Source organism: Hypanus sabinus, chromosome 8 (assembly GCF_030144855.1).
Source record: "Hypanus sabinus isolate sHypSab1 chromosome 8, sHypSab1.hap1, whole genome shotgun sequence".
In the NCBI taxonomy this organism is placed as follows: Eukaryota; Metazoa; Chordata; class Chondrichthyes; order Myliobatiformes; family Dasyatidae; genus Hypanus; species Hypanus sabinus.
Genome location: NC_082713.1, coordinates 158,656,087 through 158,682,713, shown reverse-complemented (window position 1 = coordinate 158,682,713; position 26,627 = coordinate 158,656,087). Strand labels below are relative to the sequence as shown.

The window sequence follows — 26,627 nt, the reverse complement described above, 5'->3', positions numbered from 1 at the left end:
ATTGTGTTTTTACAATTTGGGTGACCTCAGCCATTATTACTGCTTTTCATTGATTGCCTGGTGTCAGTGGTCACATAACCAGGACTTCTGATATGCACCAGCTGCTGATACGACCATCCACCACTTGCTCCCATGGCTTCACATGACCCTGATCAATGCTATACCTTTCCCAAAGGTGATCTGTAGATTCGCAGACAAGGAGCACCTTACACCACTCTGCCATCAGCACATCCAGTACAAGGAAAGATGTCATAGCTGTGCTATCTCAGGGATGGTATTGAATTGTTATGAAACAGCAACTGATGAGGGGAAAGTGGAAGCCCATGCAACTGAGGTCACAAGTTCTTCGTGCACTGTTTATTATAGAGTGCCTTTGCTCATAGCAACACCTTGTTCAGTATGTATTTTGAGGCAAGATAAATGGTGCATGTTCAAAGGGTAAAAGAACCAAGATTAAAGCTACAGGCTAAGTTAGAATTTATGAATTTACAGAACTAAGCACTACTTTCAAGTCTTTAAACCTGTCCCTTAATCTGAGCCAAAATTATGTTCAGTTCTGACATTGTTCTGTGGGATGGACTGGAAAGACTGTGGAGGGGAATGCAGTTGGTGAGGATTCAATTTATACACTGAAAATGGAAAAGCTGGATTCAGTTCCCAGGATGTCAGGAGAGCTTTAAAAATGCAGTGGGATACACAGGAAATAATACATTTTGGCCCAGTTAAAGCAGCTGCCCAATTAGCCAGAGTTTTGTGGAAATATTTAAAGTATGTAGAAAGACGAACTATTGTGTAACTGAGTAACACATTATGTATTTAAATGAAATGCAGACAAATTAGAACATTACGCTTACTACAGTGCATCAGAACTGTATATAGTTCCCAATGGCAAACCAGAAAAGAAATCTGGAAAAAATGCTGGAAGTCCAAACAACACACAAAATGCTGAAGGAACTCAGCAGATCAGGCAGCATCCATGGAAAAGAGTAAATAGTTGACCTTTCGGGCTGAGACCCTTCATCAATCAGTCCTGATGAAGGGTCTCAGCCTGAAACATTGATTGTACTCTTTTCCATAGATGATGCTTGACCTGCTGAGTTCCTCCAGCATTTTGTGAGTGTGCTTACAGTTCCCAATAGTTATTGGAGGAATTCATCCAGTGTACGGTGCTGTGTTCTTTTGATTGACTGTAGATGAACAAAAGCAGTGCAGGCACCTATTGCAGATAATGTACTGCCTTTGTACAATGGTTTCGATGATGCATCCTCCAAATCTTCATTTTAATTGTTATATTCAAGGTGATTGGTTGTTCCTCCAAATTCTTTGTACCTATCATGTTGAAGTTTCATTTTCATTTCTGGCTTCTCTGAGCATGAATGCTTGAATCCGCAGTGAAAACAGTTCCAAATCACCTTTCTACTTAACTTCTTGCCAACTATCAATAACAAACAAAAACTGCTTTCTGAACAGGAGATGGTGTGTTTACAGATATTTTTAATCTCTCCCTCTCCCAGTGTGTCATGTGCTCCTGTTTCAAATCATCTATCATTGTCCCTGTACCTAACAAAACCAAGGTGGCATGCCTGAACGATTGATACCCTGTTGCACTCACCTCAATTTTAAGCAAGTGCTTTGAGAGGCTGGTGAAAGATTACATCTGCAGCATGTTGCCGCCTACATGGATCCCCTGCACTCCACCTACCGACGGAACTGGTCTACTGATGATGCCATGGCCACAGAATTACTCACTGTCCTCATTCAGCTTGAGAATAGTGATGTATATGTTAGAATGCTGTCTGTGGACAACAGATAAGGATTCAACACCATAATTCCCTCCAGATTTGATAGGAAGCTCAACCTTGGCCAGCACCCTGCCTTGTGACTTCCTCTAAGCTTCCTATTGGATCACTGACAGGTGGTAAGGATGGGCTCCCTCATCTCTGACCCTCAGCAGAGGCGCCCCCCCCCCCCCCCCCGGGTTGTGTCCTGAGTCCCCTCCTCTACTCCCTTTACACCCACAACTGTACTGCTACACACAACTCAAACCTGCTGATCAAATTCGCAGATGACACAACTTTGATCGGCCTTATTTCTAGCAGTAATGAGACTGCTTACAGAGGAGAGGTTGACACCCTGACACAGTGGTGCCAAGATTACAACTTCTCTCAATGTCCAAAAGACAAAAGAGGTAATTGTGGAATACAGGAGAAATGGAAACAGGCTTGCCCTTATCAGCATCAGTGGGTCTGCAGTTGAGAGGGTGAGTAGTTTCAAGTTATTCAGTATACACCTCACTGAAATCTCACCTGGGCTGTAATGCCAGCTGTGTGGCAAAAAAGCACAAGTGTCTCTTCCATTTCAGGTGACAAGAAGTTCAGCATGAGCCCCTAATTCCTCAAGACCTTCTACAGGGGCAGCATTGAAAGCATCCTGATTGGCTATATCATCATCTGGTTTAGGAACTGCATCAACCTTGATTGCTGGGCACTGCAGAGTGTGGTACAGACAGCCCAGCACATCTGTGGAAGTGAACTTCCCTCCATTGAAGACATTTACAGGAGCACATGCAGAAAGAAGACCTGGAAGATCATCGGGGACACCAGTCATCCCAACCATAATCTGTTTCAGTTGCTTCTGTCTGGCAAATGGTACCACAGCATTAAAGCCAGGACCAATAGGCTACGGAACAGCTTTTTCCTGCAAGCCATTGGACTTATAAATTCACATGTCTGCATTGTGCCGGAGTCATAACAAAGATTTTTACTCCCTCACATTGTGGGATGGATGTATTTAAATCAATTCTTAAAAATTCTGTAAGAAACACAACTAATGCTATTTAGGAACCGTTTGCACTAAGCACAATGTAATGTCTGGCGGCCACACAAGTACACGTGACTTTCACTATTTAGAAACTTCGGCAACAGTCTCCTGTCCGAATTACATGGCATAGTATCCCAAATAAATGAAGGGGATTTGTGCTCTTGATTTGTTTTTGTTCATTAAGAGTTGTCACAAGTAAATGGCTGTCCTGATTAGCTGATGGCCCAATTAACTGAAATCAACCGTATTAAGATTACTTGGAGTTTCATTAGATTAAACATGGAAGTGGGAGAAAACTGTGAGGTAATTGACAACTAGCAGACAGTGGAAGGTGAGAAATCTGAATGCAGCCTTGAATTCTGGTACCAATATTCTAGCACAGAGATTTGCTGCCAGTATTCACCCATCTGCCATTAGTGTTTGCCTCTGATCCCCATGAGCTTTACTTGTGGCTCTTTGTGTAACACATATAGAAGTGCAGTTTTTGATGTCAAAACACTCTCCCCATAATTTGAAGTAGGACCAGAAGATTTCAAAAGAATATGGAAGGAACTTTGTTGCTTTAGTTGATAGTTTTAAGTTCTTGTATTAATAATTTTGGTGTGCATTTTGCATGAACTACATGAGAACTGTTCTGGGATATCATTTGTTTTCATTTGATTTTGAATGCCTTGAGGTTGTAAAATATTTCAGTAGTAGGTTTAAGACCATAAGATATGGAAGCGGAATCAGGCGATTTTAGTCCATGGAGTCTGCTATGCCATTTCATAATGGCTGATCAATTTTTCCCCTCAGCACCAATTTCCTACTTCTCCCATATCCCTTCATATCCTGACTCCCTTTGCGTCTCAGTTTTTTGTATTTTCTCTCCATTTAGAAAATAGTCAGCCCTTTCTTCTCCTAAAGTGCATGACCATACACTTCCTGACACTACAATCCATCTGCCACTTCTTCGCTCATTCTCCTAATCTACCTAATTCTGTAGCTTCTCTACTTTCTCAAAACTACCTGCCCTTCTACATCTCCTTGTATTGTGTGCAAACTTTCCATCAAAGCCATCAATTCCATTATCCAAATCATTGACATATAGCATAAAAAGAATTGGTCCCGAGACAGACCCCTGTGGAACATCAATAGTCACTGGCATCCAAACAGAAAAGACTCCCTTTATTCCAGCCCTTTACTTCCTACCAGTCAGCCACTGTGTTATCCATGGTAGAATCTTTCTGCTAATACCATTTGCTTGTAGCTTGTTAAGCAGTTTCATGTGTGTCAACTTGTCAAAGGCCTTCTGAAAATCCAAGTACGGACCATCAACTGATTCTCCTTTCTCTATCACGCTTATTTTTTCAAATAATTCCAACAGATTTGTCAGGCAAGATCTTCCCTTGAGGAAATCATGCTGACTATGCCTGTTTTATCAAGTGCCACTAAGTACCTTGAGACTTCATTAATAATTGACTGCAACATCTTCCCAACCAGAGGTCAGACTAGCTGGCCTATAATTTTCTTTCTTCTGCCTCTCTCCCTTCTTGAAGAATGGAGTGACATTTGCAATTTTCCAGTCTTCCAGAATGATTCCAGAATCTAGTGATTCTTGAAAGATCATTACTAATGCATCCATAATCTCTAGCCAACTCTTTTTGTAACCCGTCCCCTTTTGTACAGCTCATACCTTTCCCAGCAAGAGAGGGTGAATGGTTTCAAGTTCTTTGGTAGACGCACCACCGAAGATCTCACTTGGACTGTGTACGCAGGCCTTGTGGCAAAAAAAACCATAAGTGTCTTTTGTACCTCAGGGAACTGAAGTTCAGCAGGGCTCCCAAATTCCCAAGACCACCTACAGATGCACCATTGAGAGCATACTGACTGGCTGTATCTATCACCGTCTGGTATGGGAACTGCACCATCCTTGATTGCTAGGTACTGCAGAAAGTGGTACGGGCAGCCGAGTGCATCTGTGGATGTGCAGAACGAAGGCCTGAAAGATCAGTGGGGTCACCAGTCATCTCAACCATAAACTGTTTCAGCTGCTTCTGTCTGGCAAATGGAACTGCAGCATTAAACCCAGGACCAATAAGCTATGGGACAGCTTCTTTCTACAAGCCATTAGACTTTTAAATTCACATGTCCATATATTGCAACGGAGTCATAAGGCGGAGAGTTTTACTCCAATCACTTTGTGGGATGGATGTAAGATTTAAATTAATTCAAATTCACAGAAGAGATCCCAATGATCTATAAATCTGAACTCCTGCCCCCTGCACCAGTTCCTCAGCCATGCATTCACCTGCCAATTCATTCTATTCTTGCCTCTCTGCCGTGTGGCATAGGCAGCAATCCAGGTTTACTACCCTGGAGGTCCTCTTTCTCAACTTCCTGTTTTCAGGACCTCCTCATCTTTCATTGGTGCCAATATGCATCAAGACTTCTGGCTGCTCACCCTTGCCCTTGAGAATGCCTTGGACCCGATCTGAGACCTTCCTGATCCTGGCACCAGCAAGGCAGCATACCATTCAGGTGCCTTTCCCGTCGACTGAACCTCGTTTCAGTTCCTCTGACTGAGGAATCACCTACCAACACTACAGTCCTTTTCACCTCTGTTTCCCTGAGCCACAGTTCCAGACCTGGTCACTGTGGCTCCCTCCTGGTAGGTATTTCCCTTCATTAGTATCCAAAGTTATATCTTTATTATTGAGGGGAATGGCCACAGGTGTTGCCCTGTTGGGTGGCTTGGCTTATTCTGCTTGTCAAAAGTCACTTTGTCTTGATGGGTTAGTTTAGAAACTGCAATTCCTTTCCCATTGGTTAACTGCCTGGTGTCCAGTTTCAAATATCCCAGGTATAAAATAGCATGTGGAAGGGGCTTGCTCTCCCTTCCTTTGTTTAAGACAAGTGGTGCATTTGGCATTGGGAAGGTGTGCTCTGCATGCACTTTTAGCTAAGTATGTTTTGGTGAATATTCTGCTTGTAGTTTCTATAACTTGGGGAACATGAATGTTTGATCAAGTTGTTGATAAATAATATACTTATTCACAACCAGTGTTTTCTGTCTCACTCACCAAACCTGCAGATCTGATTCAGTGTTACAGGTGTACTCTGCACTGGCAGTGCCTTTCCCCTCTTTATCCTGACATTCACCTAGTTACCTGTCCTCTGCAATCTAGGGGTGGTTACCTCCCTGTAGCTCCTGTCTGTCACCACCTCATATGAATTGACAGTCATCAAGCTACGCTTCAGTTCCTTAAAGCGTTCTCACAGGAGGTTTATTTGTTCTAAAATGTAAAGCAGCTAAAACACCATTACAAATGCATTTTATCTGTTTGCTAGTCAATGAAGAATGTGCAATATTCAAATTTACCATGGAATTTGTAGTCAGTGTTAATGGAAAATTAAACATGTAATGGAAATCATGTTTTAACAACTGCATTTCATTTGTATGATTTTTAGATTCATGGCAACCAATGATTTGATGACAGAATTGCAAAAAGATTCAATTAAATTAGATGACGACAGTGAACGAAAAGTGGTCAAAATGATCTTGAAGTTACTGGAAGACAAGAATGGTGAAGTACAGAATCTTGCTGTTAAATGGTAAAAGATCATTCTCAATTCAGAAAACAAAGTTGCCATAATCATTATTTTATACCTGCTTGAATAGTTGGTTATTAAGTAGAATTTCCCATGAGGCCTTCATATAATATCTGGTATGATACAATGGATTCTAGACCTTAATCTACCTTATAATGATCTGGCAAGTTATTACTTTCTTGCATGTACTTTATTTATGGCTGTTACATTTTATTCTGCATTCTGTTCTTGTTTTACATTGTGCTACCTCACAGCACAGTTTAATGAATTGATTTGTATAAACAGTATGCAAGGCAATCTTTTTACTGTACCTTGGCACATATGACAATAATAAACCAGTTCCCTTTCCAATATGCCATACTATTATGATGGGGTGTGTATGACCTATACCCTTCCCTAGAATTGCCCTCCTCAATATAGGCAAATTTCTACCTGGACTTGAGCTATTTCTTTGTTAGTTTGTGTTCTGGGAATGGGTGTTATTGAATAAATCATCACTGAATAGTTTTATTTTTTAATTGGGCCTTGCTCAAGAAGGCTTGCTATTCATTTCTGTAATCAGGTGCCTGAGATTGCTTTGCTAAACTTTAAATGCTAGATGATGGTGCTTAGGAGTGGGTGCATACTTCTGTGCCATTAGTAGTTACATTATTCTGTTCTATTACTTGTGTATGCTTATCCCACAAACAACTGATCCTGATTCTTTCTGATAACACTGATCAAAACTAAATAACTAGCCATCATATTTAGCTTGAAGAATTAATTTGGTGTCCATATTTTTATATTGTCTTAAGCAGTTTTATTAAGACATACCTTTTCACGATGTTCTATTTTTGTGGATATATATTGATCATATTTCCTATATATCCTAATCTCTAGAACCATAGAAACAGGCCCTTCGGCCCTTCTTAGCTGTGCCGAACCACTTTTCTACCTCGTCCCACTGACCTGCACCTGGACCATATCCCTCCATACCCCTCTCATCCACGTACCTGTCCAAGTTTTTCTTAAATATTAAAAGTGAACCTGCATTTACCACTTCATCTGGCAGCTCATTCCACACTCCCACCACTCTCTGTGTGAAGAAGCCCCCCCCCCCATGTTCCTTTTAAACTTTTCCCCCTTCACCCTTAACCCATGTCTCTGTTTTTTTTCTCCCCTAGCCTCAGTGGAAAAAACCTGCTTGCATACACTCTATCTATACCCATCATAATTTTATATACCTCTATCAAATCTCCCCTCATTCTTCTACGCTCCAGGGAATAAGGTCCTAACCTATTCAACCTTTCTCTGTAACTCATTTTCTCAAGTCCCGTCAACATCCTTGTAAACCTTCTTTCAACTCTTTACCACTCTTTAAACTCTTTCAACCTTATTAATACCTTCCTATAATTAGGTGACCAAAACTGCTCACAATACTCCAAATTTGGCCTCAGCAATGTCTTATACAACTACGTGCAGTTTTTATTTATCAGTTATTATTAACAGAGTATTTGTACCAAGCCATTAAAAAGGCCTAACTTTATAGTAATTGTATGGAAACAGAAACTAGATATCTTAATACCAATTTAAGGCCATTGGCAAAATAACCAGAGTTTGGCATGAAGATTTTAGTGCACAGCATATTACTATTTTCAAATTATTACCCTTAAAGCTTATTGGAAGCAGCCTTCAAAACTCCAGGAAAAAAAAACGATCAAATTTGTCCAACCTCTTTAAAGCTAATACCCTCTAATCCTGGCAATCTCTTCTGAACCCTTTCCAAGGCTTCCACATCCTTTCTGCAATGGTCACCTCCTCAAAAATAATCAACTTTGTAAGATATGACTTGTCCCAGGAAGCTGTGTTGATTGACCCCAGTTAACCATGTTCTTCCAAATATGAGTAAGTCATCCCTTAAAATCCTTGCTTCCCTATCATTGATGTCAGGCTCTTTGGTCTTTAGTTTCCTGGACTGAACTAGAACTGCACATAATACTCTATAACTCTTATACGCTGTGCTCCTAGTGATGAAGGCAAGCATAGCATACACAACTTTTACCACTCCATCTGCTTGCGTTGTAACTTTCAGGCAGGTATGAATTTAGATTTGCTGTCAATGGTGCTGCCGTTAATTATTCCTTTTAAATATATTTTGGCGATTATTTATTTGATTGCCCTAAGTGCAACATCTTGCACTTAACCAGATTAAACTCCCATCTGACATTTTCCCACCCATAACTGTATCCAGTTGCTTCCTTTGACTATCTTCTTCACTGTCTGCAACTCGACCACTTTTTATGTTTGTGTGCAAATTTACCAACTCATATAAATTTTCATCCATTCCACTTATTTACATCATAAGTAGTAAATGTCCCAGCACTGATCCTGTAGTAAACCGCTGGTAACAGATCTCCAGTCAGGATAACACCTTCATCATACTAAAATCTATGTATACAACAATCACTTCCCTCCCTTATCATTCAATTTGGTCATCTCCTCAAAAAATACAGAGCCATGCTAACTGACCCCAATTAGTCCGTATTCTTCCAAGTATGAGTAAATAGTATCCCTAAAAATTTTCTCTAAACCCTTCCCTATCATTGAAGTCCGGCTCTTTGGCCTTTAATTTCCTGAAATATCCCTATTTTCTTTGAGCAAAGAAACATCACAGGCTACTTTCCAGACCTCTCGGACCTTACCTCTGGCTAGAGAGGATGCACTCCATGGAGTCTGAAATCCCAGGGTTCTGCATTTGACAGTGCACTTGGAAGTCTACTTTCAGTTCAGAACTATAGTCAAGCAGATATACACTGTCCATTGCTACAGCAGTGATTTCCCCCAGTGGCCACCCATTTCGGTTCCATTTGCCATTCCCACACTGACATGCCTGCCCACAAATTCCTTGACCTACCAGTGAGGTAAGTTGGAGGAGCAACACCTCATGTTCCATCTTTATTCAGCCTGACAGCATGCAAATTGATTTCTCTAAGTTAAGGTAAGCACTCTCCTGTTTTCCCCCAACCATACCCCTCATCCCATTTATTCCCCCTTATTCTGGTGTCCCTTTTACCCTGCCCTACCTCCATGACCAGCCCATCACTTCCCTCTGATCCCCCACTTCTTTCTCTTTATTCCTTCCTCAGCACTTTACCTCTTTCACCTACTACCTTCTCACATTCCCTTTCTCACCCATGTGCCTTCAACCCTCTCCCCGCTCCCCCCCGCACACATTTTATTCTGGTTTCTTCCTCCTTCCTTTCCAGCCCAGATGAATTGCCTGGAACTTCCAATTTTCATTTCCCTCCACAGGTGCTGCTTGATCTGCTAAGTTCCCCAGAGTTTTGTATTGTTGCTCAGAACCACAGAACTTGTGGAATCAGTCCCAAATATTTGGTTCAGTGTGTTTTCAGGCTCTTAGTGTGTGCAAGTACATTTCACTTACCTTTTGACAATCTGTATATTTAAATCATGTTATATAACACATACGGTTGTTTTATGCATTAAACCATAGTGCATTCTTTGTGACAGCTTGCTCCAAATCACTAATCTTAACTCTTGCATAAATTTTGGGAATAAAGGAATTTATTATTTAATGACTTACTAATGGCTGTGTTTTGACGAGACTTTTATAGTCATTGAAACAAGTGTAATTTTTACTTTACAAATCATTTAATTTAGTATTAGCCATAGTAATCACATTGTTCTCACAAGAAAAAACAATTGTTGTTTAAAAATTAGTTGTGGAAAGAACAGAACAAAAAAAAGTGCTAGAAATATGCATCCGGGCTTGCAGCATCTGAAAAAAGAAAATGTTAATATTTTAAATTATAGAGCCTTTGTCAAAAGGAGGAAGCAAGTTACTATTTAGTTGCAAAACAATTTAAAACTAACTTAATTTATCCCTTTCCAGTTTTGAGGAAGGATCTTTAAATTCGTTGAGCATTTCCAGCATTTTTATATCATATTTACAGCATCTGCAGCTTTTAAAATTTTGATTTATTTTGATGAGTTTATTTTAGAAGAGAAAATTTTGCACTTAATATCATTAAATCTGAAGTGTATACATGCATTATTTGTGTATCAAAACATGCTTTTGAGTATGTTCCAATCAATTTTTCTATTTATTTTCTAATTAAATGTTTGTCCTTTAGTCTTGGCCCATTGGTCAGCAAAGTAAAGGAATATCAGGTGGAAACAATTGTGGATACATTGTGTACCAATATGTTGTCAGATAAGGAACAACTACGAGATATTTCCAGTATTGGACTGAAAACGGTGATTGGAGAGTTGCCTCCAGCCTCTAGTGGTAAGCTTGTACTCAAATGATCCAGAACCCTTTATTTGAATTCCTCATTAACAAGTTTTAAGGTTACCATCCTTCCCAGGAATGAACGATGCCTATATCTTCACTGCTGAAATCATCATCACTTTGATGATATTAGCACTTGCATCACTGATCACCCAGATCTGTAAACCACTGAGTGAATACCATTCTTTTTTAAATTCAAAGTGCAACAGTGGGGGAAAAACTATTTTAATGTTAGATTTGGTAATATTTAAATGTGGTTATAGAAACAATTAGTGGAGTTAGTTGTCATAATATGGTTAAAATTATAATTTGTCACTGCTAGCTGATTCAACCCTTCAGATCATAATGGATGATCAATATTAGAAAGTCATCAGTTTAGTTTCGAGATGCAGCACATTAACAAGCACTTACGACCCAACAGGCCTGTGCCACCCAATTATACCCACGTGACCAATTAACCTACGAATCCATTTGACTTTGCAATGTGGGAGGAATATGGAGTAGGAGGAAGTCCACTTGGTTAACGGGAGAATGTTCAAACTCTTACAGACAGTGGCGGAATTGAACACACGGAGCTGGTGCTGTAACTGCTAAGCTACAGTACCACCAAAACAATTGAAGATGTCAAAATCCCATGCTAATGGTTGGGAATGTTTTTGAGACACTTGGACCCTCTTCTTTTCACAAACTGGGGAGGTTGGAAATGGGATCCTAACATACAGGTGCAAGCAAAATTTTGTAAACCCTTGCAGTTACTTGTTTTTCTGCAATAATTACTCATAAAGTGTGGTCTAATCTTCATCTTCAGTCACAATAATAGGAAAATGCAATCTGCTTATGCTAATAACACACAAACAGATGATCTTTTCATGTCTTTCTTGAACACATTTTAAACATTCACAATCCAGGCTGGAAAAAATATGTGAACCCTCGTATTTAATAACTGGTAGCACCTTCTTCAGCAGCAATAACCTCCACAAAATGTTTTCTGTAGCTGTTGATCAGACTTGCATAACAGCAAGGAGGAATTTTAGACCATCCCTCCATACAAAACAGTTTCAGATCATTAGTATTTCTAGGATACCTTGCATGAACAGCCCTCTTCAGATCATTCCATGGCATCTCAATGGGATTAAGGTCCCGGACTCTGACTTGACCATTCTAAAACAAAAATTTTCTTTTTAAACCATTCTGTTGTTAATTTATTCTTGTTTCAAATCATTGTCTTGTTGCATCATCCAACTTCCATTGAGCTTCATGATTGCTACCCTGACATTCTCCTGTAAAATGTCTTGGAATTCATTGTTCCCTCAATGATTTCAAGCTGTCCAAGCTCTGAGGCAGGAAAGCAGCTCCGAACCTTGATGCTCTTTCCATCATGCTTCACTGTTGGGATGAGGATTTAGTGTTTGTGTGTGGTGCCTTTTTTCCGCCAGATATAGTGGTGTGCATTTCTGTCAAAAAGTTCAACTTCTGTCTCACCTGGGCATAGAACATTGTTCTAGAAGTGTTGTGGAGCATCCAGGAGGTCTTTTGCAAACTTGAGATGTGTAGCAATGTTTGTTTTTGGAGAGCAGTGGTTTTTTCCATGGTGTCCTTCCGTGAACACCATTCTTGTTTTTCTTGTAGTGGAAACAATGACAGAGACTTTAGCAAGTTCTACAGATTTCTGCAGGTCTTGTGTTATCCTTGGTTACTTCTTCATCACTTCCTTCAGCACATTGTGCTCTTGGTCTAATCTTTGCAGGACTCCCACTCCACGGGAGAGTAGAAACAGTGCTGAATTTCCTCCATTTATAGACAATTTCTGTTTCTGTGGACTGATGAACACTGAAATACTGTTGTAGCCTTCCCCAGCTTCATGTGTCTCTACAATTCTTCTAAGGTCCTCTGAAAGTTGTTTTGATTGAGGCATAATGCACATAAACAGATCTTTCTTAAGAAGAGCGGGCTCTGTCAGTAACTTGACTTTCTTTCTTTATAGGGCAGGGCACCTCTGCAACCCACACCTCCAATCTTATCTCATTGAATCCAAATAGCTTTTGTAGAAGGCATTACCTCAGAGATTCACATACTTTTTTGAACCTAGACTGATTATTTAAATGATGTACTCCGTATCGATGAGGCGTACAATTGTTTGTTGTCTTAGTTTTAACAGATTGTGTTTGTCTGTTATTGTGACTTGGATGAAGATCAGACCATATTTTATGAGTAATTAATGCAGAAAGCCAGGTAATTGCAAATTTCTTCTTGCAACAATGAAATATGGCTGGGCTTTAGAAGAGTAAAGTGAGTAAACATTTTGATGAGCAAAGCTTGGAAACCATTTGCTGCTGTTCCTCAAATGATAATGGATACTAAGTTAGTGTTATTTTGAGTGATGGATTTTTATTAGCTTAAGCTTTTAAGGGATATTAGGCAAAGCTACTTAAGTAACAGATCAGTTATTTTGTCATTGAAAGACAAAACTGTCTTGGCAAGTAGCCCACCTCTGATCTTGAGCTCCTGTGTGCTGGAAGTTCAATTGTTTGCTTCATGTTTTTCTGGGAGAATGTTTTTAGGTTCCCGGAACCTTGTATTGATGAATTACTGACAGTAGAAATGCTACTGAGTAAATTCTCCCTATTTATCTGGCTTGGCTGGTTTTAATACCTCCTTTGATCTAGGGGAAATTTATACATCTAAGCAATACATCTTTATCTGATTGATCTCATAATAATTCTCATAAAGTTATTGTCAGAAGAACATAAATAATTTTTTTTAAGATATGAGCTTTATTATTCCATTCTTTTAAGCTATTCTGTCATTATCTTGTGTTGCATCTAACTTGTATACTATCCTAATAGTTGATCCACCATTCACAGCCTTTAAAAGGGAACCAAGTTCCCTTTGCACTTCTGTTTGAATGAAAGCATGATTCCTAATCTACTTCAAAAGATCCCCAGTACAAATTTAAATACTTTGCTCCATTATTTTGAATCAACCCTTCAATCTGATTGTTAAATTTTACTTAAGCGAAAGTACTGATGAATATGAGGGAAGATAAATGTGTTCCTGCAACAGACCTCATAATATTGACAATTATTACATGAATAATGCAGATAAATAGTTTAGAAGTGGGTCAGTTGTTAGTGAGAGGTGTTATTGGAAAGTTAAGTCCAGTGATAAATAATTCTATGTCATGCACCATAACATACAAACTCATTGCATTCAGGAGTTTAGTTCCTGCTATCAGTAAGGAGTTTGTATGTTCTCTCTGTCACCGTATGCTTCAAGTGCTCCAGTTTCCTCCTATGTTCCAAAGACATACAGATTAGTAAGTTGTGGGCAACTTATGTTGACGCTGGAAGCGTGGCAACACTTAAGACATTCTCGGATTATGTTGGTCGTTGCTGCAAATGACACATTTCACTATGTTTCAATATACATGTGACAAAGTTACTCTTATTGTAAGAAATTATTTTAAGTTGTCCTAAACATTTCAAACGAGGTCCATTTTTTCAAAACCCTTTTTTATTCTTTATGCATTTTGCTCTTTGCTTTTTCTAATGATGCTTTTACTTATTTACTGAGGTACAGTGCGGAATAAGCCCTTCTGTCCCTTCAAGCGCCCAGCAATCCCCCAATTTAATCCTAGCCGATTCACAGGACAATTTACAATGACCAATTAACCTACCAACTGGTACATCTTTGGACTGCGAGAGGAAGCCATAGCACCAGGAGGAAACCCGCGAGGTCACGGAGCGAATGTACAAATTCCTTTCAGGCAGCAGCAGGAATTGAACCTGGCTCGCTGGTACCGTAAAATGTTGTGCTATGCTGCCCTGTTATTTTTATTTAAAGAATTTCACATTTGACCAAAGAACTTCGTTATCTGCTTATGCCTTTGACGTAGTAACTACAGTCGGCCCTCCTTAACAGCGAAGGATTGGTTCCCATCGTAGCTCTTCTGGGAACGCTGATGCCACCTTGGCATCAGCCGATCCCAATTCTCCCATGATCTTTTAAGTTCTTGAGGCTGTAGTGCTTTACATAGCTCCCCAGCCGTCCCTTACTAGCTTTAAACTCCTTCCTCTCATTCATCACACAAGTAGCGAATGAACGAGATGCGAGGTGAACAATGCTCAACTTCTGGGTTTTCCCGATCCATGGTTGGTTGAATCCGTGCATGCGGAACCCATGGATAAGGAGGGCAGTAATGTTAGGTTTGTTGCTGGCTGAAAATCAGATTTCAAATGTGATTTTAGAAAATGTATTCTAAGTGGTGGTATCATATGACTGACACAAATTCCTATGTTACATAGAACACAGGCAACACTAAAGTTTATTCACGTTATTTATGTGGGAACTGTTTGGGAATATGTATTTATTTTCCAGGATCTGCTTTGGCAGCTAATGTTTGTAAAAAGATCACAGGACGTCTCACTAATGCTATTGCCAAACAGGAAGATGTCTCTGTTCAGTTGGAAGCTCTGGATATCATGGCAGATATGCTAAGCAGGTAATTTTGTCTTTGAATGTCAGTTAAAAATCCATACTTTGTAAAGCTCTGTAATAATAAAGAAATAAACTGTAGTCATTTCTTTTGATAACACCACTTGTGTTCAAAAACTGCTCAAGGGAGTCATTTTTAAGAATGTGCAGTTACTTGAGGGTAGAAAATAAAATGGATTTTGCTTTGGAAATTTACTGTAACAATACTCTAAGGGAACCTGCTGTAAAGGCTAATGATTAATAGGTACTGCAAGAGGGTAGCCATTTTGAAGTATAGATTAGCAAATTTAAATAGCATAGATAATTCTGAACTTGGGTTTCTTCCTAGAATCATCATCCACAATTAACTGGCTTGACACAAAGCGCCAGAACTGCTGCCCTTCCACACTTGCATGTTGGGTTATGAGATGAGGGAGACCTCAGCAGTGAGTACGTATTGGGCAGTGTAATTGTGAAGCACTCTTCCTGCAACACCATTGCAGCATTTCATCCAAGGCAAAATAGATGATAGATATTCCTCTCATATCAAAGCCTGTGAAATGTGATTGCGATTTTTTTAATACCTGGCACTTCAAAGACACTTTGAACAGAGAAGAGTACAGCACAGGAACAGGCCCTTCAACCCACAGTGTTGTACTAAACCAATCAGTAATCAAAGGGCTAACTAAACTAACCTCTTGTGCCTAAACTATATCCATATGCTTACATTTTCCTCACAATAATGTGTCTGTCTTCAACATCTGTAATGTTTCTGTCTATCACCACCACCCCAGGCTGCACATTCTAGCACCCACCACTCACATCTCCTTTGAAATTACCCACTCTCAACTTCAATGCATGCCTTCTTGTATTAGACATTACAACCTTTGAAAAAGAAAGATATATTGCCTGTTTAATCCATCTACATTATGCTTCTCATAATCTCATAAACCTCTATCAGATCTCCCCTCAGCCACTCAAGAGAAAGCAACCCAAGTTTATTCAGCCTCTCATGTAGCACATGCATTCTAATCTAGGCAGCATCCTGATAAACCTCCTCTTCACCCTGACCGAAGCAGTGACATCTTTCCAATAATGGGGTGATCAGAACTGTACGCAAAACTCCAGATGTGGCCTGATTTAAGTTTTATAAAGCTGCAACCTGGCTTCTGAAATTAGTGTCTCAACTAATAAAAGTAAACATGCCATGTGTCTTCTCAACCGCCCTATCAACCTGTGTAGCCACTTATAGGGAGCTATGAACTTGTACCCCAATATCTCTCTGCTCAACAAAACTTAAGGATCTTGCCTGTAACAGTGCACTGTATCTTTGCATTTGTCCTATGAAGGTGCAACACTTCACATTGGGCTAGATTAAACTCCACCTGCCATTTCTCTGTCCGTATCTGAAACCGATCTATATCCTGGTGATTTTTTTTCCCAGTCTTCTACGCTATCCATTACACCAATTTTGAAAACTATATCAGCAAGTTTGCTGACGATACTAAACTGGGTGGCAGTGTGACATGCGAAGAGGACGTTAGGAGAATACAGGGAAACTTGGATAGGCTGAGTGAGTGGGCAGATACTTGGCAGATGTCATTCAATGTGAATAAATGTGAAGTTATCCACTTTGGAAGCTGGAACAAGAGGGCAGAGTATTATCTGAACGGTGTCGATTTAGGTAAGGGAGAAATGCAAAGAGACCTAGGAGTCCTAGTTCACCAGTCAATGAAGGTGAATGAGCAAGTGCAACAGGCAGTGAAGAGGGCAAATGGAATGTTGGCCTTTGTTACAAGGGGAATTGAATACAAGAGCAAAGATGTTCTTTTGCATTTGTACAGGACACTGGTGAGACCACACCTGGAATATTGTGTACAGTTTTGGTCTCCAGGTTTAAGGAAGGACATTCTGGCAATTGAGGAAGTGCAGCGTAGATTCACTAGGTTGATTCCTGGGATGGCAGGGCTGTCTTACGCAGAGAGATTGGAGAGATTGGGCTTGTACACGCTGGAATTGAGATTGAGAGGGGATCTGATTGAAATGTTTAAGATAATTAAGGGATTTGATAGGATTGAGGCAGGAAATATGTTCCAGATGTTGGGAGAGTCCAGTACCAGAGGGCATGGATTGAGAATAAGAGGTCAGTTATTTAAAACAGAGTTGAGGAAGAGCTTCTTCTCCGAGAGAGTTGTGGAGGTGTGGAATGCACTGCCTCGGAAGACGGTGGAGGCCAATTCTCTGGATGCTTTCAAGATGGAGCTGGATAGATATCTGATGGATAGGGGAATCAAGGGATATGGGGACAAGGCAGGGACTGGGTATTGATAGTGAATGATCAGCTATGATCTCAGAATGGCGGTGCAGACTCGAGGGGCCGAATGGTCTACTTCTGCACCTATTGTCTATTGTCTATCACCTGTAAACTTAATATCTACATTTTCATCCAGGTCATTTACATACATGACAAACTGCAAAGGTGCCAGTACAGATCCCTGCAGAGCACTACTAATCACAGACTTCCAGCTAGAATAACTCTCTTTGACTACTATCATCATCTGCGTCTTCTATGGGCAAGCCAGTTTTGAATCCAAATGGCCAATTCATCATGGATCCTATGCATCTTATTCTTCTAGATAAGCCTTCCATGAGGGACCTTGTCAAATGGCTTATTAAAATCCATGTAAACAACATACACAACTTTACCTTCATCAATGAACCTCATCGCTGTGTCAAAAAACTCAATTTTAGTAAGACATGACTTGCCCTGCACAAGCTCTCACTAAGCCATGTTTTTCCAAATGCTCATAAATCCTATCCCTAAGAATTCTCTCCAGTAACCTCCTACCACTGGCATGGGACTCACTGACCTATAGCTTCCAGGATTATCCCTAGTTCTCTTCTTGAATAATGGAACAACATTAGCTACTCGCCAGTCCTCTGGGACCTTGCAAGTGGCTGAAGAGGTCACAAAGATATTGGCCAAGGCTCTAGCAGTCTCCTCTTCTTTGATAACTTCGAATGTGTACCATCAGACCCTGGGGACTTAGCCACCTTAGTTCTCTTTGAGAGATCTAACACTACGTCCTCCTTTAACTCAAAGTAACTTAACGTATCAATGCACTCAACACTGAACTCCCTATCTGCCATGTCGTCCTCCTCAGTAAATACTGACGTAGAGTAGTCATTAAAGATCTCACCCACATCCCCTGCATCCAAGCAAATGTTCTCCCTTTATCTGTGAGTGATCCTACTCTCTCTCTAGTTATCTTCATGCTGTTGATGTATGTATAGAATGCCTTGGAATTCTCTTTAATTCCACTTGCCAAGGATTTTTCATGTCCCCTCCTGATCTCCTAATTCCCTCTTGCATTCTTTTCTGCTGTTTATATAATCCTCGCAGGTTTGGTTTGATTCTGTTCCTAAGCTTTACATACTTTACCTTTGTCTTGATTAAATTTCCTCACCTTTGGACATCTCAGGTTCTCACCTTGCCACCCTTGTCCTTCCTATTCAGTAGCAAAAAAATATTGTTTCATCATTATCCAAGCTGGTGTTTCCTATTGACCTAAATGGTCTCTGATTCTGCTGTCCTGTTGGACAGATTCTTCTGTAACACTTTCGACTCTTGCAAGTTTGTACTATACTATTGAATACCATATGGACGGTTAGTTGGGTAATATCTGTTTCTCTGTAACTCACAAATTTGAAACTGGGTCAGCTGAAGAATGAGACTAAGTACAGCTGAATGCTGGCAATTCTTTCTGGAATCACTGGCTGTAACCAGCACTGTTTAGCCCATTGAGTCGGTATTACAACAAAGACCAGATACAGCAGAAGGGAGCAATGTGATTTAATTTAAAAATTGACACCAGAGTAGCTAAAATCCTGCTGATGAAGGGAGTATGTTTCTGACTTTCACCATCATTTTTAATTAAACAGAAAGTTTGGTACAATTTTGTCTACAAATTTTATACTTGTCATGTACTGTAGGATCAACATATAATCCTTAACAGCAACAGAAAATACTAGAAACAAGCAAATATCAGGCAACATCTGTGAAGAGTAACAGTTTTCATGTTTTCTGAAGAAAACAGTTTGTCTGAACTGGGTTCCAGTTTGGTCATTGATCTGTTTCAGCTTCCATTGATGTTTACCATGTTTTCTGTTTTTTTTTGTTTCAGAATTCCAACTCTAGTTTTTTTAAAACCTTCAAATATCCTTTAACTTCAGCATAGAGGTTTAAACCTTGCTTTGTTAGATCATTCCAAAAAATACTTGAACTATTGTCAGGCCATGTATGATAAGGTACAATAAAAACTTAAAATCTCAGTACACTGAATAGAAAAAGTTAATATGTAGTAAATTAAAATGCCCTTCATTAAATTTTTTATAGACTGATAAATGTGAAATCTTAAGTGAAAGTATAGTGGAACTTCTTTTACTTCAAGTAAGCTGAACTGAAAGATACTCCAGCTCAAAAATATCCAATCATTTTCCAACTGTTTTCCAACAGTATTAAAAATAAAAGAACAGAAGTGGCAACTATTGAATAACATGTAGTCAATGTACTGTTTATTAATCAGTTGAATTTGTCTAATTTAATTGGTCCCATATTTTCTCTAATGTACAGAATAGAAACCCTGACTTGATTTGAAGCAAATATGTCTTGTAGTTCCATTATGAAAATGGATGAGAAATATCAAAATTTATTTTTAAATCAAACATGACTATGAAAATCATGAAAATGTAAATGTGTTTTGCTTCTTGCACTTTGTAATGTTACTTGGGATGTCTGGTGCATTCTTGAATTGAAAGAGCACTTTAGATGGGTTGACGAAAAGTAACTATTTTTTGTTGAACTGTAACTGGAATCTTCTGTCTTTTCTAGGCAAGGAGGTCTGCTGGTTAATTTCCATCCATCAATTTTGAACTGCCTTCTTCCCCAGCTTACCAGTCCTCGGCTTGCTGTGCGGAAGAGAACTATTATAGCCCTTGGTCACCTCGTTATGAGCTGTGGAAACTTGGTCTTTGTTGACCTGATTGAGCATTTGTTGACAGAACTTGCTAAAAACGAATCTATGTCTACAACCAGGACCTATATTCAGTGCATTGCTGCTATTAGCAGACAGGCAGGACACCGAATAGGTAACACAAATATGCAAAATTTATAGTAGTTAGTGAAAGTCATTATTTGCAAGAATGTTTGAAACTTTGTGCTCTCTTTAGGAGAATATTTGGAAAAAATCATTCCATTAGTTGTGAAATTCTGCAGTGTTGAAGATGATGAGCTGAGAGAATACTGCATTCAAGCTTTTGAGTCATTTGTGAGAAGGTATGATGTTAATTGGTAACTTGGAATTAATAATAAAATGCTACTACCACACTGAAGAAGTAAATTGCTGCCTTGGTGTGGTGATGGTATACAACATGTTTCATTGTTGTAAGTAGAGGTTATGTTTGATTTGCTCTTCAGATAGAAAGTAAGATGCAGCTTTCTCCATAAGTGGTTTTGTGATCTAGATATTGGATAGGCTTGAAATTACTAACTTAATTTTAACATTAAACATTATTTTAATGATCATGTTTCTTAGGTGCCCAAAGGAAGTTTTTCTTCATGTCACCACCATTATTAACATATGCCTGAGGTACTTGACTTATGACCCCAATTACAATTATGATGACGATGATGACGAAGATGATGCGGCAATGGAGTCCGAAGGTGGAGATGATGATGATCAAGGTTGAAGTAAAACTGATACAAATGTTCTATCTTTCCACATTAAAATCAGATGTTATATTTGGCATTAAGTAAAATGTGAGGAAATATATTGGCATGGATTAAGGGAGCTAACCAGTAAGATAAAAATGTCCAAATACTCTAAATGGTCATTTAGAGTAATTGATGTCTGAACTGGCAAACACCAGCATCAGCACTGGAGTCTCAGCTATTGATAACTATATTGATGGATTGGATGTAGAGACTTAAGTGTACGGTAGCCAACTTTGTTAATGACACAAAAATAGGTTAGCAAGTTTTGATGAGGTTAGAGAGGAATATAGAAGGGTTAAGTGAATGAGATTCAAGTTATTGCTTTGCAAAGGGATATGGGAATCCCAGTAAATCAAAAATTCAAATAATCCAAAAGCCAGCTTTTTGAAAATCCCAGTAGTTCAGCATCTGACTTGATCGGTAATTTGGTGTGTGAGCCTGGGTCTAGAGTCTGTAGGTGTGCAACTGGAGTCTTGAATCTCAACTGTGGGCCACGTATGTAGCTGGTGCTCATCTCTGAAACTCCATGAGTCAGGAATGTGGGTAAGTTTCTGGCTGGATCAGGATGTTTTGATTTCATGAGCTGAAGCTGAAAAGCTGAAATTTACAGAAGTAAATTTACCAAGTTCTATTTAGTGTCCCCTTTAAAGTCTGTGGATTCAATGGAAAATTCTTTACACATTGTGTAACTTATTTAAATAAATTAAGGTGTGTGGAGTATTAATGGGAGTCTGATACTCTGGAAAGTTTGCTGTTCCAGGCCTTCCTAATATAACATGTCTTATTGTATGCTAGTATATGTGAAACACAGAAATTTGCTAAGTATTTATAGGGTGCTGATGAGAAAGCACCTGAAAGACTGCCTTTGGATGTAGTTGTGTTCTAGTAAGTGCAGGGAAGTTAACTTTTCCTCAGATGGAGTTGACTTATGAAGCAAGATTGGGCCTATGTATGTAAGATGTAAGAGTTCAGAAGGATAGAGTTAGTATTTAAATACTTTGGAGGGGAATTGGCGCTGCTGGGTGTTGAATGGATATTTGTAACGGGACAGTTTCAGAAAAAGAGGTGACATTTCAGATGAAGAATTTCTTCTGAAGATCATGAATCTTTTGAATTGTGAACTCCTGTGTTCTGTGGATGTAGAATCAATTTATTATTAATAGGCATTAACAGTCATTTTAACTAACAAGGGAGTTGGTGATATGGGGAGAGAATATAAAAGTGGAGTTGAGAACAAAATGGGATCAGCTGTGATCTTATTGAAAAGGCTTGCAGGAGGAAATCTACTGGGGCTTGTAGGTGTCAATATGTCTCCCTAGTCTTCAGGAATGTTCTTTTCCGTTCATGTTCAAGTGTCAGTCCTGTCTTGGTAGCTCTCTCAAAAGGTTGTGCATCCAAATCCCAATTGAGCAATTTGTGCACAAAATTTCAGGAGAGCACCGAGGGTGCAACTTCTTCTGAAGGAGATATTGAGTTGCCCTCTAGTGGATGAGAATTTGTGCATGGCTATGCTAGTATCTTGGCCAATATTTATCCCTTAAATTTACTAAAACATCAATGAATAAAGAAAGACCTGATGCTCTATTTATAAGAGCTTGGTTAGCACAAATTAATTACTCCATTGGTTGGAAGTCAAAAAACGAAACTATTGTGCTGGAAATCTGAAATAGAACAGGAAATGGTGGAAACATTTGTATCAGGTGGTATCTGTGGAAAGAGAAATAGATGAAGTGTGTTTAACCTTGGGAATCAGCTATGTTTCTTTCTACAGATGCTGTCCTAATAAAAATGTTTTCAGCTTTTTCTGTTTTTATTATGGCTGTTGTATTTGGTACAACACAATTTTGTAAATTGGTTTGGGATTGCCTGGAGTTATCAAAGGCTTTCACGTTGAGGAAGATGCTACTAAATTAATGTTCTAGTGTGGTGACCCACTTCCCAGCGCACTCGAACTGGCTCACAAAGCGGTGCGCGCCGGCATTGAGGCAGGTCCCAAAGAGGGCGTCAAGCCTGCTTCACCAGCAAGGGGAAAAGCCCGCGCATGGGACGGGACTGAATACGCGCCCCCTACAGCATTCCTGCCCAGGGAGGGCGAGATCAGGAAGGCTTTAAAGCGAGGCTGCGATGTTTGAATAAACCTCTTTTGTAACTGCAGCTCACCGACTCCATGTCGATATTGCAGTGCTGCGTGTAGCACACCGCTACAATTGGTGAATTGAAATCACAGCATTCAAAGCCTTGTTCATAAGGACTTTCGGACTCCCACGGCGTGAGCGAGCTGCCGGCTCACTGCACCTGGACGGTTTGGGAGACAGGCCACCTTCGGCTTTGATGAATGAGATGCTGTCCCTGGCCGGAGGTCATAAGCCCTGCCTCATGTTTGAGCAGGCATTCCTGGAGCAGCTGCCCGAAGACATACGTCTGCTGCTGTCCGACGCGGATTTCAGCGACCCCCCAGAAGGTGGTGGCCCGGGCGGATGTGCTGTGGAAAGCCAAGAAGGAGAGTGGGGCGTCCGTCGCACAGATCACCAGGCCGCGCTCCCAGCTGCAAACCAGACCAGGCCTGGCTGCAGAGCCCGCTAACCCCAGAGGCAGGGGTGAGGAGACCAATGAACAATGGTGCTTCTACCACCAGCAGTGGGGCGCAGAAGCCCACCGCTGTAGCCCGCCCTGCAAGTTCCTGGGAAACGCCAGGGCCAGCTGCCGCTGATGGCTACGGCGGCTGGCCATCGGGATAGCCTCCTGTATGTCTGGGACAAGCAGTCGGGACGCCGCTTTTTGGTCTACACCGGAGCCGAGATCAGCATCTTACCTCCGACGAGTTACGACACCCACAGCAGAGAACCAGGTCCCACCCTGAGGGCCATGAATGGCAGCACAGTAAGGACCTACGACACCCGTACGGTGCGGCTACAGTTCGGCTCCAGCCGGTTCACGTGGGATTTCACACTGGCTACCGTAGCCCAACCGCTGCTGGGAGCGGATTTTTTGCGAGCTCACAGCCTACTGGTCGACTTGCCCAGGGTGAGACTGGTCCACGCCAAGACCTTTCAAGCGTTCTCCCTGGGTGAAGCCCAGTTGCTGGCCCCACACTTAGACTCCATCACGCTGTCTGACAACGACTTCACCAGAGTCCTGGCGGATTTCCCATCGGTTCTGGCACAGCAGTTCACGGCAGCCGTGCCCAGACACGGCGTACAGCTCCACATCCCGACACAAGGACCACCCCTCCACGCCCGTGCTCAAAGGCTTCCCCCGGACAAGCTCCGGCTGGCGAAGGAGGAGTTCAAGAGGATGGAGGAATTGGGGATCATACAGCGGTCCGACAGACCATAGGCCTCCCCCCTGCACACGGTGCCCAAAGCAACAGGGGGCTGGAGACCATGCGGCAACTACCGCAGGCTGAATGAGGCTACAACACCGGACTGCTACCCTGTGCTGCACATTCAGGACTTTGCAGCAAACCTGCACGGTGCACGGATCTTCTCCAAGGTAGACCTCGTCCGGGGATACCATCAAGTCTCGATGCATCCGGACGACGTCCCCAAAACGGCACTCATCACCCCTTTCGGCCTTTTCGAGTTCCTCCACATGCCGTTCGGCCTAAAGAATGCCGCACAGACGTTTCAGCTGTTAATGGATGCGGTGGGACGCGACCTGGACTTCGCTTTCATCTATTTGGACGACATCCTCATAGCCAACAGCATCTGTCCCACCTCTGTCAACTCTACGCCCGACTGAGTGAATACGACCTGACAATCAACCCGGCCAAATGCCAATTCGGGCTTGACACCATCGACTTCCTGGGCCACAGGATTACTAAAGATTGTGCAATCCCTCTGCCCGCCAAGGTAGACGCGGTCCGACAATTCCCCCAACCCAACACAGTCAAAGGCCTTCAGGAGTTCATGGGTATGGTGAATTTCTACCACAACTTCCTCCCTTCAGTTGCCCGAATCATGTGCCCCCTGTTCGCCCTGATGTCGGGTAAGGGCAAGGACATTATCTGGAATGAGGAGTCCGCCGCCGCTTTCATTAAAACCAAAGAAGCCTTGGCAAACGCCACGATGCTAGTGCACCCCAGAATGGACGTCCCTACCGCCCTCACAGTGGACGCATCTAACACGGCAGTTGGTGGAGTGCTGGAACAACTCATCGAGGGTCGCTGGCAACCCCTGGCGTTTTTCAGCAAACACCTACGACCAGCCGAGCTCAAATACAGTGCTTTCGACCGGGGACTGTTGGCACTATACCTGGCAATCCGGCATTTCAGGTACTTCTTAGAAGGTAGGCCCTTCACCACGTTCACGGACCACAAACTGCTTACCTTTGTGTTCACGAAAGCATCCGACCCCTGGTCATCCCGTCAGCAGCAACATCTGTCCTACATCTCCAAATACACGACTGATGTCCGGCATGTCTCGGGGAAAGGACAACGTTGTGGCGGATGCTCTCTCCCACCCTAACATCCAAGCCCTGTCCCAGGGGGTAAACTATGAAGCACTGGCGGAGGCGCAGCAGGCAGAAGAGGAAATCCCTAGTTACAGGACTGCAGTCTCCGGTTTGCAGCTCCAGGACCTCCCCGTAGGCCCAGGTGAGAGGACCCTACTCTGTGATGTCACCACTGGCGAACCCCGCCCTGTCGTTCCAGCAACCTGGCGGCAGCGCGTTTTCGACTTCATTCATAACTCAGCGCACCCCTCCATCAGGACAACTGTCCGGATGGTAGCCAACAGGTTCGTTTGGCACGGACTCCGCAAGCAGGTCAATGAATGAGCCAAAACATGCATACACTGCCAAACAGCCATGGTGCAGCGGCACACCAAAGCTCTGCCGCAGCAGTTCCACCCCACCCGCCGGCGTTTCAACCACATTCAAGTGGATATTGTGGGCCCCCTGCCAGTGTCACGAGGAGCGCGGCACCTCCTGACTATCGTGGACCGGTTCACAAGATGACCAGAGGCGGTCCCGCTCACCGACACCACCTCCGAATTTTGCATCCGGGCACTGATTGCCACCTGGGTATCTCGCTTTGGTGTATCTGCCCACATTACCTCTGACAGAGGCACCCAGTTCACCTCCAGCCTGTGGTCAGCTATGGCCAGCCTTTTGGGGACACAACTGCACCACACAACTGCCTACCACCCACAGTTGAACGGACTAATGGAGCGTTTCCACTGTCACCTGAAGTTGTCTCTCATGGCCCACCTCAAAGGGCCTAACTGGGTGGACGAGCTTCCCTGTGTCCTGCTCGGAATCTGCACGGCGCCCAAAGAGGATATGCACACCTTGTCGGCCGAGTTGGTGTATGGCGCACCCCTGGTTGTCCCAGGAGAGTTCATACCAGCCCCAAGGGGGCAAGAGGAAGAACCCGCAGCAGTCCTGGGCAGACTACACGAGAGGCTCGGTAACCTGGCCCCCATACCCATTTCACAGCATGGGCCGAACCCGACCTGCAAAACTGTAAGTTCGTTTTTGTACGACGGGGCGGACGTCGGGTACCGATACAGCAGCCCTACGAGGGACAATTTACGGTGATCAGAAACAACGGGTCCACATTCGTGCTGGACATTGTGGGGAAAGAGGAGGTTTTCACAGTGGACTGACCCATGTGGTCTTGGCGCAGCCGGTCGAGATTCAGGCACAGTGGCGCAGGGCAGACCTCCCAAACAGAGTCTG

The 26,627-nt window shown here is 41.9% G+C and overlaps 1 protein-coding gene across 2 annotated transcripts in view; it reads left to right on the top strand.

Moving 5' to 3' along the window:
- The window catches only part of cand1 (cullin-associated and neddylation-dissociated 1), a 38,924-nt gene that overhangs the window by 2,449 nt on the left and 9,848 nt on the right, over positions 1 to 26,627 (top strand). The window contains exons 2-7 of one of the 2 annotated variants that reach the window (XM_059978357.1): positions 6,271 to 6,414; positions 10,545 to 10,699; positions 15,080 to 15,203; positions 20,067 to 20,323; positions 20,405 to 20,510; positions 20,770 to 20,897. In XM_059978357.1, the coding sequence (XP_059834340.1) occupies positions 6,271 to 6,414; positions 10,545 to 10,699; positions 15,080 to 15,203; positions 20,067 to 20,323; positions 20,405 to 20,510; positions 20,770 to 20,897 (914 nt within the window). Of the gene's footprint in view, positions 1 to 6,270; positions 6,415 to 10,544; positions 10,700 to 15,079; positions 15,204 to 20,066; positions 20,324 to 20,404; positions 20,511 to 20,769; positions 20,919 to 26,627 lie in introns of both variants that reach the window. The other variant, XM_059978355.1, reaches the window with a different exon arrangement.